The sequence below is a fragment of the Sardina pilchardus genome, chromosome 8 (genome assembly GCF_963854185.1).
Source record: "Sardina pilchardus chromosome 8, fSarPil1.1, whole genome shotgun sequence".
NCBI lineage: Eukaryota > Metazoa > Chordata > Actinopteri > Clupeiformes > Clupeidae > Sardina > Sardina pilchardus.
This window is the reverse complement of record NC_085001.1, coordinates 17,565,504-17,580,070: the sequence shown is the minus strand read 5'-3', so window position 1 is coordinate 17,580,070 and position 14,567 is coordinate 17,565,504. Positions and strand designations below refer to the sequence as shown.

General features: G+C 39.3%; 1 protein-coding gene and 1 long non-coding RNA gene across 6 annotated transcripts; one reads left to right on the top strand and one right to left on the bottom strand.

Moving 5' to 3' along the window:
- Positions 1-770: 770 nt before the first annotated feature.
- On the bottom strand, positions 771-4,726 carry LOC134088864 (uncharacterized). Of its 3 annotated transcripts, none has more exons than XM_062543029.1 (5): positions 3,966-4,726; positions 3,122-3,215; positions 2,831-2,918; positions 2,044-2,417; positions 771-1,845 (listed from the first exon to the last, which is right to left on the bottom strand). In XM_062543029.1, exons 1-5 carry the CDS (start codon positions 3,988-3,990, stop codon positions 1,641-1,643), a joined length of 786 nt encoding a protein of 261 aa, XP_062399013.1. In that variant the 5' UTR covers positions 3,991-4,726; the 3' UTR covers positions 771-1,640. The 3 variants fall into 3 exon arrangements, with proteins under 3 accessions (XP_062399013.1, XP_062399015.1, XP_062399014.1); XM_062543031.1 differs by having other exon boundaries at positions 2,052-2,417; XM_062543030.1 differs by having other exon boundaries at positions 771-2,417.
- Positions 4,727-4,839: 113 nt separating this feature from the next.
- On the top strand, positions 4,840-13,648 carry LOC134088865 (uncharacterized). 3 transcript variants are annotated; one of them, XR_009940003.1, is made up of 5 exons: positions 4,840-4,956; positions 5,691-5,864; positions 6,127-6,315; positions 9,689-12,230; positions 12,404-13,648. It is a non-coding gene; the product is annotated as an uncharacterized LOC134088865 (long non-coding RNA). The 3 variants fall into 3 exon arrangements; XR_009940001.1 differs by having other exon boundaries at positions 9,689-13,648; XR_009940002.1 differs by having other exon boundaries at positions 4,842-4,956; positions 5,694-5,864; positions 9,689-13,648.
- The last annotated feature ends 919 nt before the right edge of the window (positions 13,649-14,567 follow it).

The following is a 14,567-nucleotide window of genomic DNA, read 5'->3' as shown; positions in this document are numbered from 1 at the left end:
TCAGGCATTAGTTGTGACTCTCTTAATCAAAGTGTTGTCGCTCAGACAAAGGAGACGAAAGAATGACACTGCAAGAGCGAGACGTCTTCGTATTTTACTCGCCAGACATAATGTTAACCATATGGCAAGGGTAAATATCACATTTGCTATAGAAGAGTTACTGTTAATGTTTATGCTAGCGCCCCTCTTGGCGAGGCGATTTCATTCAATTAATAGCTGCTGTTTGCTTGGTCTTTTCTAGAAAGTATGTCGACACCCTTTGCCATTCAATTACTATATATATATATATATATATACTTTAAATATATTTAAAAAACGATCAAATAAAACGTACGTTAGGCTACTGCAGTCTCACGAGCCAGTGTCTTGCAATGAAATGGATTTAACGATTTTCATAGCTTACATACCTTTTTAAAACCACCACAAGGTGGAGCCATAGGAACAACAGTTAGGCAAATGTGTTCGTAAAGTTGTCCCACATCAGTCTTTGCCTTTCAGAAGTAAAACAATCTTTTACATTGTGATCAGAGTTCTCACCTATTTTTCATGATCTCCCTGTAGACAAGGGGAGCCAGTAACCTTTCAAATGCAATTGGCTTGCAGAAAATATATTTTTAATTGGCATGCAATGAGGTGTCGACAACCTTTATATTTCCAGTGTTGTACACAAAACATTTCTATCTTACTTATTATTTAAGTTTAATTGTGTTATTTAAGCAGTTAACTACGATATATGAACTTAAGTATTACAAAAATAAAACACACTGAAGTAGTTTAGAAGTGACACTTTATTTGGTGCCTATTACAGCCGGAGCCGGCAAGATACTGTGTAAGGAACGAACAGGTCCCCCTGCTCCAATTGTTTTTCGACGGGACCTCCGACCTGAAAACAGATTTTCGTCTGAGCAGACCCACCACCATGAGGCTGATTGCGCTCTTACGCCACAATGAGCAACGGTGTTCTGGCTGGGGCCTTGAACTGGAGGTCTTGGTCTTCCTGTTCTGGCTCGCCAGTGCCACCTCCTATAGAGTGGTGTCAAGGGTCTTTGCTATGCCACGCACAACAATTCATGACATAATCCACCGCGTCTCAGGGAACATCCTTAGGCTCAAGGAGCGAATAATCTCCCTCCCCCATGCCATGGACCTGGACACCATCGGCGATGGTTTTGCTCAGCTGGCACGTTCCCCAGCCTTTTCCAAGGTTGTGGGAGCCATTGATGGCTGCCAAGTCAGGATCAAGCCACCATCACAGAATCAGGCCTGCTATTTAAACAGGAAACTGTTTTTTTCAGTGCAGCTGCAGGCGGTGTGCAACAGCAAGGGGCTGTTCCTGGACATATGTGTTGGCTACCCAGGGTCAGTCCATGACGCCCGGGTGTACAGGAACAGCCCCATTTTTGCGGACAAACTGTACCCCCCACAGGGTTACCTTATCCTTGGGGACGGTGGGTATCCCTGCACGCCATCCTTGATAACACCCTACCGTGAACCAGTGGTGAGAGAAATTGACAGGCGGTTCAATCAGCATCACGCCAAGGCCCGTTCAATAATTGAACGGGCCTTCGGCATCTTGAAGACCCGCTGGAGGACCATCTTCTTAAAAGCCCTGGAGGTCAAGCCCACCTTTGCGCCAGTGGTCATTGCATGTTGTGCAATTTTGCACAACATTGCAATGGACCTGGAGGACTTGCCCTTGGAGGAGGTGGTGATGGTGAGGGACGACAATCAAGACCAGCCTCCCCAACAGCAGTTGGATCCCAGTGGGGAGGAAGTGAGGAGGCAACTGGCGGCTGCGGTGATGGGTCCCATCCAGGCTGTTGCTCCAGAGGGGCATGATTATGCCTGAATTAAAAATATATTTTTACCCCCAACGTTATTTTAGTGTATGAAACAGTGTTTTCAGAGTTTCTACTTTAAGCAAAGCAAGTCTACAGTGATAATACTGAAAATGTAATTGAAGATAATTTATTAATTAATTAAACACAAAATAAATAATAGTAAAATATAATTGAAAAATTGAAAAAATCACAAAATCACAACTTCTCCACCAATCTCTCCAGGATGCTGAGGAGCCTGCCCTCCCGCTCTTCATCCCTTCTGGCCCGCTCCTCTGCTCTCTCCGCATCCCTCTCCAGGAAGTCTAGGACAGGGTCCACCTTCCTCTTCCCTGCCCTCTTCCTCGGCGTTGCTTCTTCCTCTTCCTCTGCCTCTGCCTCTGCCTCTGCGCGTCTGGGCTCAGGGGAAGCCACTGCAGACACCTGAAAGTGGTCTCCTCCTGACGAAGTGATGAGGACTGGGGGGCTGATGGAGGGTTTGTCCCCCATCACTTCGTCCATCAAACTGTACCACTTCCAGGTGCCTGCAGTGGTTTCCCCTGACTCGGTGCTCACTCCCGTGGGGGGCTTTTTGAGCTCCTGTAACATTCAATGTGGTCACAGTTAGGGAATTGATTCTGTAACTTTTTTTTTTTTTTATCATACTACAAATACATTCATTACAAAACCATACAACACTGCCATTTGCCCATTGACAATAATTGAAAAAATATCATTTATGAATGTTGCGGTTGCCAAAGAGAAAGTGATCATCTCCTATATGGCTATTCTAAGCCATCAAATATGTCAACATAATAGTATACATTAGTATACATTACAGCAAATAGGCTACACATGTGCCGGAAAAGTGTTATGTTCGAGATATTCCATTTATTAAACTCTTCAACTTTCTGATCCAGCGAGAATAGCTGCATGGAAATAAGCGTACGCCTGTTTTAGGGCGTACGCATTTGTCATGAATTTGTCACAAAATATTGAAACAAACTGCTTACTTTGTAGGTTTTTTTGAGGTTCTCCCACTTTTTTCCTGCCCTGGCAGGGGAGACCACGGCATCCAGCCCCATCTCCTTCAGGATAACCCTTCAAAAACATTTTTACCATAATCTCACATGAATATCACTTGGTTAAAATTCTTGTCTTTTTTTGTGGGTTCAATTATGTATTTGATGTATCTATTTACAACAACTTACTCCCATCCATGCTGGGCAGTATTGCCCAACTGAGGACAGTATGTGTATACAATACTTTAGGCAGGCTTGGGTTTAAATGCTTAAACAACTTACTCCCATCCATGCTGGGCAGCATTTCTCCTTCCCGAGAATAGCCTCTCCTTGCTCCTCCTCAAATTGATGAGGCGACTAACGTCCTCATCAGTCCCTGAGCAAACATACATCTTATTAATCAGAAAAGTTATGTACTTCAAATACATTTAAATGTAGGCTAGGTTGTTATTGCCTAATCGGTTCTATATTTGTTCACTTTGCTCTGAATTACCATTTGTTTCGGTGATTGTGCTACAAAACTATCAATCTCTGTAGCACTGGGGCATTGACGAGCCCCGGACGCTATGCCAGTAGGGCATGTTACAGTACGTGTGTTCATCATGGTGTTCATTCACTGATCCCGTCGTCATCTAACGTCGTCTTAATAATCAAATTAGGCTACTGACATCCGAGAAGCGTAGATGAAAAGGTTTACATTGGCGTTGTGTGTGGCCACGTTCCTTTCATGGTTAAGTTAAGGTTTGTAACGTTAGACATGAAACTTAAAAGCCCGTGGTCAAAATAGTTATTAAAATAATAAGTTGGTGACGACGTTTAAATAGCCTATAACTAACTTTAGCTTGTAGGATGATAACGTTGTTGTGACATTACAATTTTATATGAGGGGTTAACAAAGTATATTCAGCTAACGTTGACGTTATAGCCTAGCTTAACGCAAGTCAAACTGAGGTAATAACATAGCGTTAACTTTACCAAAACGTAATGTAGGCTAGCCTAAATCAATCCTAACGTTAATTAACATAATATTTCGATGACTACAGTCTGACTCAACTGGTTACACAAGCATTAATTAATTAACTTAACTTTATATTAGGCTAACCATCAACAACAAAACATCACTTACATTTGTAGAGCATACCGGCGTCCATGTTATCAGCTGGGCTGGCGATATCATCTGTATGTCAGCTGGGAGGCAGACGGCTCATTTGACTTTTCGCGGGAATCGGGATGGTCCACAATGCATTGTGGTCTATGTTGATTCAGGTAGTGTACATCTTCTGTGCCCTACATTTAGGCATGTCGCGCGACGAATTTGTAGGGAACGAAAGTAGTGAACGGACATTTCAGTTAAATTTCGAACACCACTACAAAATGGCTGATTCACTATATAGTGCACTATATAGTGAACGAGTGAGCATTTCGAACACAGCTTATCTGCTGGCAATTTAGAAACAGTATGTCGTTGTCACACTCACTGCCCACGGGCGCCACTCCTAAACTACAGCTTTGCACTACCTTATTACATTACCCATGATCACGTTACGCATGATGCATTGTACACAGAACCGCTGCTAGGCCTATATGAATGCAATCGCGGAAAGATTCTGCACTTGTCAGTGATGATAGAGGGATGCATAACGTGTTCAAAGAGCCCTACAGTATGTCACTGAACAGTTCCATCGCTGCAGGTAATGCAACAAGGCAGCCTCCTCCATACTCCCGGTGTAAAAACTAAACTCTTCTGCCGTCAGGCATGCACAGCTAACGCATTTATTATTAATTATTAATAAATGCGCGGCCGCATTTATTAGGCGTCGGTATCTGCCATAGACCTAAAAGAAATGTATCTGCCCGAGGTATAACGCAGTCCGAGTCCCAGGGCCATAACCGTATTCAGGAGCGGACGTGACGTACGTATTACTTGGATGTGATTGGTCGATGACCTACAATCGTGACTGCATCCGCCGCAAAATTAATCCCGCGGTTTTTTCACCACAGCCAAAACGCGGAAGCAACGTGGATTTTACGTGCCTACGTTTATGTCAAACACATCGTGATTGGCTCATGAAGGAGCAGATACGTGAAACACGCTGCACATAGCCATATGGAGAAAGGTAGGAAACGTCGTTTTTTCTCGTCCCTCAAATTTAATAATAGTTTGGTTTTTTATGTCGATCAAAATAATATTTACTGGTCAACAGACTTTCACATGTGTAAATGCTGGAAAGGGCGATCTTTAGCCCAATTCAAAGTAAAATGACTTAGGTGTAAGTAGGTTAGCCAACAATAACGTTATCCTACGTTATCAAACGTGGTAATTAGCTTAATAAATTATTGTTCTCGTTGGTTATATGTTAACAATAACGTTATCCTACGTTATCCTACGTGGTAATTAGCTTAATAAATTATTGTTCTCGTTGGTTATATGTTATATCCAACTCTTGGCTCTAACAACATATTAAAAAGCTGTATAACACACTGAAATGTAAACTCTCAAATTGTAGATAGGCCTACATGGGAAATGAATGGCTAAATGCAATGACTATTCAATATGTTTGCATTTGAAATTTGTCTCATGTAAAAAGACGTGCAAAATACTGCAACATCTACTTTATAGCTATAAACAAAGTCCTTTAAGTGTCTCTGCTATAAATCAGTGGAATACTGATACTGGGGGGTGTTGATTTATTAATTGATTAATTTATTAATGTGACTGCTGAGCCTGTATCTTGTCATGGTTTTTCTTAAATTAAATCTAAAACATTACTATTGTTAAGTATTTTGCTAATTGGTATTATCTGTTAAGGGTCAAATAATTTTGCCTTGTTTTTCTGTTGTTTCTGTCCAGTAGGTGAGTGTTGATCATTTGTTTGGTACCTATTCCCCCAAGAGGGGTGCCAGTGTCCTGATGCTGACCAGTGCCACCGGTTCCGCCACTTGGTTCCTGCTGGAGCCTTAGCACCAACTGGATGAGGGGACTCCTCTCTGTGTTGAATTCCCGGCTGTCTAAGGCTTTGAAGTGGTATGATATGGGGTCACTAATCCTCAAATGCTGTCAGAAGGCTCTCTTTTCAATTTTATTCAAAAGTATCTGTCAATGTAAAGCACACAGAAGGGTGGAATATATCTTATTATGCCATAAATGGCACCTGCTCCTCACAAGCATTCCAAAAATATATGATTTAGGCTACTTAATGTGATCTGTCTTGTTACACCCTAAAAACTACCACTACTCAAAAGTGTCCGTCAATGCAAACTTAATGTGATCTGTCTTCATGTTACAGGAGAGTGGTGTCAAACTACAAGACCGCCAGCATGTAAACAAGGCCTTGTTTGTCCTTGTTTGGCTACTCACCACTCTTCTAATTCCTGAAGAGGCTGAAGCATGCTGGCCTTGACACCTCAGTCCTTGCTTCCATTAACAGCTGTGTTATGGTCTACTGCAACGGGTGGATAAGGAGGGCAAATGACAGGTATTTTACATCACTTTTACATTACTTTTACTGTCATATTTAGAAAATACTCAAAAAGGTAAAACTTTACTTTTTTGATATCAAAACTTACACCTGGCTTGACATAGTTGGATTGGCGTTAGTGAAACGAGTTGCGCAAGGATGACCAGACAACGCTATTCGCTTTATCACTTATCTTGGATGTCTTAATTCTGCTTTTGTGAAACCCCACTGCTGTTGTTGTCTGTTGTTGTTGTTGTTGTTCTGTGGTGTATGTGTTATTGTTGTGTGCACTGGTAGTGACGTTGTTGTGTGTTGTTTTTTGGTGGGCTGATGGTTGTTGTAGACTGTTTTTGAAAAAGAACACTAACTGTAGGCATATCAATGCTCTTGGATGGGGATTTTTGTTGTTGTTGTTGTTGTGTGATCGTTGTTGTTGTTGTGTGATCATTGTTGTGTGATCGTTGTTGTTGTGTGATGTGTGATGTGTGATCATTGTTGTTTTTGTTGTTGTGTGATAGTTGTATGATTGTTGTTGTTGTTGTGTGATCGTTGTTGTTGTGTGATTGTTCTTGTGTGATGTTGTTGTGTGATTGTTGTTGCTGTGTGTGATCGTGTTGTTGTTGTTGTGTGATTGTTGTTGTTATTGTGTGATCGTTGTTGTAGTGTGATTGTTGTTATTGTGTGATCATTGTTGTTGTTGTTGTGTGATTGTTGTTGTTATTGTGTGATCGTTGTTGTAGTGTGATTGTTGTTATTGTGTGATCATTGGTGTAGTGTGATCGTTGTTATTGAGTGATCGTTGTTATTGTGTGATCATTGTTGTTGTGTGATTGTTGTTGTTGTGTGATCCTTGTTGTTGTTGTTGTGTGATCATTGTTGTTGTTGTTGTTGTTGTTGTGTGATCATTGTTGTGTGAAAGTCGTTGTTGATGTTGTTGTTGTGTGAACGTTGTTGTTGTGTGATGATTGGTGTTGTTGTTGTTGTGTGATCATTGTTGTTGTGTGATTGTTGATGTTGTGTGATGTGTGATCATTGTTGTTGTTGTTGTTGTGTGATCATTGTTGTGTGATCGTTGTTATTGTGTGATTGTTCTTGTGTGATGTTGTTGTGTGATTGTTCTTGTTGTTGTATGATTGTTGTTGTTGTGTGATCGTGTTGTTGTTGTTGTGTGATTGTTGTTGTTATTGTGTGATCATTGTTCTAGTGTGATCGTTGTTATTGTGTGATCATTGTTGTTGTTGTGTGATCGTTGTGTGATTGTTGTTGTTGTGTGATCATTGTTGTTATTGTTGTTGTAGTGTGATCCTTGTTGTTGTTGTTGTGTGATCATTGTTGTTGTTGTTGTTGTTGTTGTGTGATCATTGTTGTGTGAAAGTCGTTGTTGATGTTGTTGTTGTGTGAACGTTGTTGTTGTGTGATGATTGTTGTTGTTGTTGTTGTGTGATCATTGTTGTTGTGTGATTGTTGATGTTGTGTGATGTGTGATCATTGTTGTTGTTGTTGTTGTGTGATCATTGTTGTGTGATCGTTGTTATTGTGTGATTGTTCTTGTGTGATGTTGTTGTGTGATTGTTCTTGTTGTTGTATGATTGTCGTGTTGTGTGATCGTGTTGTTGTTGTTGTGTGATTGTTGTTGTTATTGTGTGATCATTGTTCTAGTGTGATCGTTGTTATTGTGTGATCATTGTTGTTGTTGTGTGATCGTTGTGTGATTGTTGTTGTTGTGTGATCATTGTTGTTATTGTTGTTGTAGTGTGATCCTTGTTGTTGTTGTTGTGTGATCATTATTGTTGTTGTTGTTGTTGTTGTGTGGTCATTGTTGTGTGAAAGTCGTTGTTGATGTTGTTGTTGTGTGAACGTTGTTGTTGTGTGATGATTGTTGTTGTTGTTGTTGTGTGATCATTGTTGTTGTGTGATTGTTGATGTTGTGTGATGTGTGATCATTGTTGTTGTTGTTGTTGTGTGATCATTGTTGTGTGATCGTTGTTATTGTGTGATTGTTCTTGTGTGATGTTGTTGTGTGATTGTTGTTGTTGTTGTATGATTGTTGTTGTTGTGTGATCGTGTTGTTGTTGTTGTGTGATTGTTGTTGTTATTGTGTGATCATTGTTCTAGTGTGATCGTTGTTATTGTGTGATCATTGTTGTTGTTGTGTGATCGTTGTGTGATTGTTGTTGTTGTGTGATCATTGTTGTTATTGTTGTTGTAGTGTGATCCTTGTTGTTGTTGTTGTGTGATCATTGTTGTTGTTGTTGTTGTTGTTGTGTGGTCATTGTTGTGTGAAAGTCGTTGTTGATGTTGTTGTTGTGTGAACGTTGTTGTTGTGTGATGATTGTTGTTGTTGTTGTTGTGTGATCATTGTTGTTGTGTGATTGTTGATGTTGTGTGATGTGTGATCATTGTTGTTGTTGTTGTTGTGTGATCATTGTTGTGTGATCGTTGTTATTGTGTGATTGTTCTTGTGTGATGTTGTTGTGTGATTGTTGTTGTTGTTGTATGATTGTTGTTGTTGTGTGATCGTGTTGTTGTTGTTGTGTGATTGTTGTTGTTATTGTGTGATCATTGTTCTAGTGTGATCGTTGTTATTGTGTGATCATTGTTGTTGTTGTGTGATCGTTGTGTGATTGTTGTTGTTGTGTGATCATTGTTGTTATTGTTGTTGTAGTGTGATCCTTGTTGTTGTTGTTGTGTGATCATTATTGTTGTTGTTGTTGTTGTTGTGTGGTCATTGTTGTGTGAAAGTCGTTGTTGATGTTGTTGTTGTGTGAACGTTGTTGTTGTGTGATGATTGTTGTTGTTGTTGTTGTGTGATCATTGTTGTTGTGTGATTGTTGATGTTGTGTGATGTGTGATCATTGTTGTTGTTGTTGTTGTGTGATCATTGTTGTGTGATCGTTGTTATTGTGTGATTGTTCTTGTGTGATGTTGTTGTGTGATTGTTGTTGTTGTTGTATGATTGTTGTTGTTGTGTGATCGTGTTGTTGTTGTTGTGTGATTGTTGTTGTTATTGTGTGATCATTGTTCTAGTGTGATCGTTGTTATTGTGTGATCATTGTTGTTGTTGTGTGATCGTTGTGTGATTGTTGTTGTTGTGTGATCATTGTTGTTATTGTTGTTGTAGTGTGATCCTTGTTGTTGTTGTTGTGTGATCATTGTTGTGTGAACGTTGTTGTTGTTGTTGTGTGATCATTGTTGTGTGAACGTTGTTGTTGTTGTTGTTGTTGTGTGAACATAGTTGTTGTTGTGTGATTGTTGTTGTTTTTGTTGTTGTTGTTGTGTGATTGTTGTTGTTGTGTGATCGTTGTTGTTGTTGTTGTGTGATCGTTGCTGTAGTAGTGCTTCAGTGATGGTCTTTTCACGTTCTGTGTGTTTTGTTTCCCTCTGTTTGCAGGCAGTGTGCTGTGAGGACTGCTGCCCTGATTCATACGGAAGAACCAAGCCCGCAAGATGGTGTTATCAAGCACACAGAAGGGGGGAATATAGCTTATTGTACCTTAAATGACAAGTGCTCATCACAAGCATTCCAAAAGTATATGATTTAGGCTACTTAATGTGATCTGTCTTCGAGTTACACCCTAAAAACTACCAACACTGTCAAAAGAGTCCGTCAATGCAAACGGTCGTGTCCTCCTGGCAGATGGTGTTATCAAGCACACAGAAGGGTGGAATATAGTTTATTGTACCTTAAATGACAAGTACTCATCACAAGCATTCCAAAAATATATGATATAGGCTACTTAATGTGATCTGTCTTCGAGTTACACCCTATAAACTACCAACACTGTCAAAAGTGTCCGTCAATGCAAACGGTGGCATCCTCCTGGCAGATGGTGTTATCAAGCACACAGAAGGGTGGAATATAGTTTATTGTACCTTAAATGACAAGTACTCATCACAAGCATTCCAAAAATGTATGATTTAGGCTACTTAATGTGATCTGTCTTCGAGTTACACCCTACAAACTACCAACACTGTCAAAAGTGTCAGTCAATGCAAACGGTCGCGTCCTCCTGGCAGATGGTGTTATGAAGCACACAGAAGGGTGGAATATAGCTTATTGTACCTTAAATGACAAGCACTCATCACAAGCATTCCAAAAATATATGATTTAAATTACTTAATGTGATCTGTCTTCGAGTTACACCCTAAAAACTACCAACACTGTCAAAAGTGTCCGTCAATGCAAACGGTGGCATCCTCCTGGCAGATGGTGTTATCAAGCACACAGAAGGGTGGAATATAGCTTATTGTACTTTAAATGACAAGTACTCATCACAAGCATTCCAAAAATGTATGATTTAGGCTACTTAATGTGATCTGTCTTCGAGTTACACCCTACAAACTACCAACACTGTCAAAAGTGTCAGTCAATGCAAACGGTCGCGTCCTCCTGGCAGATGGTGTTATGAAGCACACAGAAGGGTGGAATATAGCTTATTGTACCTTAAATGACAAGCACTCATCACAAGCATTCCAAAAATATATGATTTAAATTACTTAATGTGATCTGTCTTCGAGTTACACCCTAAAAACTACCAACACTGTCAAAAGTGTCCGTCAATGCAAACGGTGGCATCCTCCTGGCAGATGGTGTTATCAAGCACACAGAAGGGTGGAATATAGCTTATTGTACTTTAAATGACAAGTACTCATCACAAGCATTCCAAAAATATATGATTTAAATTACTTAATGTGATCTGTCTTCGAGTTACACCCTAAAAACTACCCGTGTTCAAAAGTGTCCGTCAATTCAAACGGTCGTGTCCTCTTGGCAGATGGTGTTATCAAGCACACAGAAGGGTGGAATATATCTTATTGTACCTTAAATGACAAGTACTCATCACAAGCATTCCAAAAATATATGATTTAAATTACTTAATGTGATCTGTCTTCGAGTTACACCCTAAAAACTACCAACACTGTCAAAAGTGTCCGTCAATGCAAACGTTCGCGTCCTCCTGGCAGATGGTGTTATCAAGCACACAGAAGGGTGGAATATAGCTTATTGTACTTTAAATGACAAGTACTCATCACAAGCATTCCAAAAATATATGATTTAAATTACTTAATGTGATCTGTCTTCGAGTTACACCCTAAAAACTACCCGTGTTCAAAAGTGTCCGTCAATTCAAACGGTCGTGTCCTCTTGGCAGATGGTGTTATCAAGCACACAGAAGGGTGGAATATATCTTATTGTACCTTAAATGACAAGTACTCATCACAAGCATTCCAAAAATATATGATTTAAATTACTTAATGTGATCTGTCTTCGAGTTACACCCTAAAAACTACCAACACTGTCAAAAGTGTCCGTCAATGCAAACGGTCGTGTCCTCCTGGCAGATGGTGTTATCAAGCACACAGAAGGGTGGAATATAGCTTATTGTACCTTAAATGACAAGTACTCATCACAAGCATTCCAAAAATATATGATTTAGGCTACTTAATGTGATCTGTCTTCGAGTTACACCCTAAAAACTACCCGTGTTCAAAAGTATCCATCAATGCAAACGGTCAAGGCCCACTGGCAGATGGTGCTAACAAGCACACAGAAGGGTGGAATATAGCTTATTATAGCTTAAATCACATCTACATTCTACAGGCATTCCAAAAATATATAATTTAGGCTACTTAAATTGATCTGTCCCCATGTTACACCCTTAAAACTACCCTTGTTCAAAAGCATCCGTCGATGCAAACGGTCACGGCCCACTGGCAGATGGTGTTAACAAGCACACAGAAGGGTGGAATATAACTTATTATAGCTTAAATCACATCTACACTCTACAGGCATTCCAAAAACATATGAGTTAGGCTACTTAAAATGTGTTCTTTTTTTATTTTTTACTTTGAATGTGTCACATAGCCTATGCCGGCGAATTAGGCACTACTTGATGATGTCTGGTAGCCATAGCTGCTGCCCTCAACATGGTGTAAGTGTTTTTGTATTTTGAATGTTTTTTTTTTTTGTTCCATGGTGAGGGCTATGGGGTATGTTATTGAGCATGCTCTAATTTGTTTGTCATATGTACGAGCGGAGTAGTTTGCATTAATTATATTCATGGACCGGGTAAATTGTAATATATGCTTTCTTTCTCTTTTACAGACACTTGACATTTACTGTCAAAGCTACCATCAGAGCACCTCTCCCTACCCTGCAGGACATCTATACCCGAAGAGTGCAACAAGGGCCCAGAATATTTCATGACACATTTCACACCCTGACCATGGACTGTTTAAACCACTGAGGCCAAGCGTACATCTCTGTTTCCACATGGCTAAAACAGACTGAGGAGAAGTTTCTTTCCTCAAGCCATCCGCATCCCGGACACACATAACTCTTTAAACTACATTACATAGACTTGCCATACTGCACTTACAGTACACACACTGCACTTTGTACCCCCTGGATTATTCTGTGTCAAATCAGTATCTCAGGTTTTGCTAAAATAATGTCTATATATACAGTAGAATGGTTCCCAAAACCAAGGCCCGTGAAATATTTCTGTTCAAATCCTATATCTTCATATTATTACGGCAGGCTCGTTTTCGGCAAGGTCCTATATTTGGGGAAAAGTGCATAAATCAGTAACATTAAGGGTATGAATGTCAGTTTGTACATATTTACATATTATGTGTTATTAATGCCAATGTTTTCAATATGTAATGGGCTTGAAGATTTTAAAGGTTAAGCAAGGGAAGGGTGTGTTTTTTGGTAATTTTCATAGGATTAAAATGGTATGTAGAATAGCTAGTAGGCACTTATTTGAACAGGTATGTGAGCACAGCTCAGTGTATGGGCATTTAGTGTACAAGGTGCCAATGTTGTACCGTAGATACAGTCAAAATCATTGTTTTACCACAGGGTCAAGAATGAAAAGACATGGATATACAATGGAACCAAGTAAGTGTATTTATCAACGAATGAAACATGGTACATCATTGGCACTTTATACATGAAATTATCATGCCCAAAGATGGCCTCCACAATAAGGAATGTCTGAGAGTAAAACGGATACAAAATCAATTGTGAAAAAAATGTAGGCCTACTGTATGAAATTATAAAATTTAGTACAAATATTTGATTTAAAGGTAGACAAACCTTGAGTTAAAAAATCTGAAGCACAGCAACTATTTTCCTGGATTTTGTCTGATTTGACACAGAATGACCCCCCTTCCTTATTGTTTAATTATTTCTAAATACTTTCTTTATCCTATACACCTCTGCACAGGAAAGTTGTGCCGCTATAATGCCAGTTCTCTGTATGTGACAATTTCTTGAATCCTTCACAGAAGGCTCAATTTTGTATTGTGATATTTTGTGATTGTCTACAAAAATAAAAATACTTGTTACCAATTTGTGTTGTTTTTAAGTTTTTGACATCATTTTGGCATCATTTTTGATGTCATATTGATAAAAAAAAAAAAAATATGTCAATATGACTTTCATGATATAATTTTGACATAATGTTTGATGTAAAAAAAAAAATACATCAATATGACTTTCATTGTAGACTTATTTTGTCCTGCCTCCTGGCAACACAAAAGCAGCTAAAGGTCTCAAATGTCACAAACTATTTTGTTTTCACCCCCTTATGAATATGTATGCCACATGTTGGTTTTAGTTCTGGTATATATATAAATATACCATATATATAATAACTGGTATAACCTTATCAAGGCCTGTATAACTATGCAAATCAAGGACATCTAAACATAGGATTAGCATTTGTAACTTATATACCCCCATACTGATTAAATTTGGCATGTGACATCCGTATATGACACAAAATATGAGTGTGTAGTAAAATCACACATCACATATTCACAGACTCTATAGCGCCCCCTAGAAATCCAATATTTCCTATATTTGGCTCCGCCTTCTGTCAACACACAAGCAGCTGGAACTCTCAAATTTGACAAACTAGTTTGTTATCATCCCCTGTATCAAAATATGTGCCACATGCTGGCACATCCTTGAATTAGGTGGTCTAATCCTATCAAGGCCTGTCTGACCTATGCAAATTATGACCATCTATACCTAGGGTTAGAATTTCTAACTTGCATACCTCATAGACAGACTAAATTTGGTATGTGACATCTATGTATGACATAAAATATATGAGCGAAGTAAAACCACATCTCACATATTCACAGACTCTATAGCGCCCCCTAGAAATCTAGATTTTCCAATCTTTGGCTCCGCCTCCTGTCAACACACAAGCAGCTGGAAGTCTCAAATTTGACAAACTAGTTTGTTATCATCCCCT

Coding starts and splice junctions, on each gene's coding strand:
- LOC134088864 (XM_062543029.1), bottom strand. CDS start 3,990: ATGGACGCCGGTATGCTCTACAAAT. Junction 3,216..3,965: donor CGCCGGTATGCTCTACAAAT/GTAAGTGATGTT, acceptor ATGTTTGCTCAG/GGACTGATGAGGACGTTAGT. Junction 2,418..2,830: donor ACCTCAAAAAAACCTACAAA/GTAAGCAGTTTG, acceptor TGAATGTTACAG/GAGCTCAAAAAGCCCCCCAC.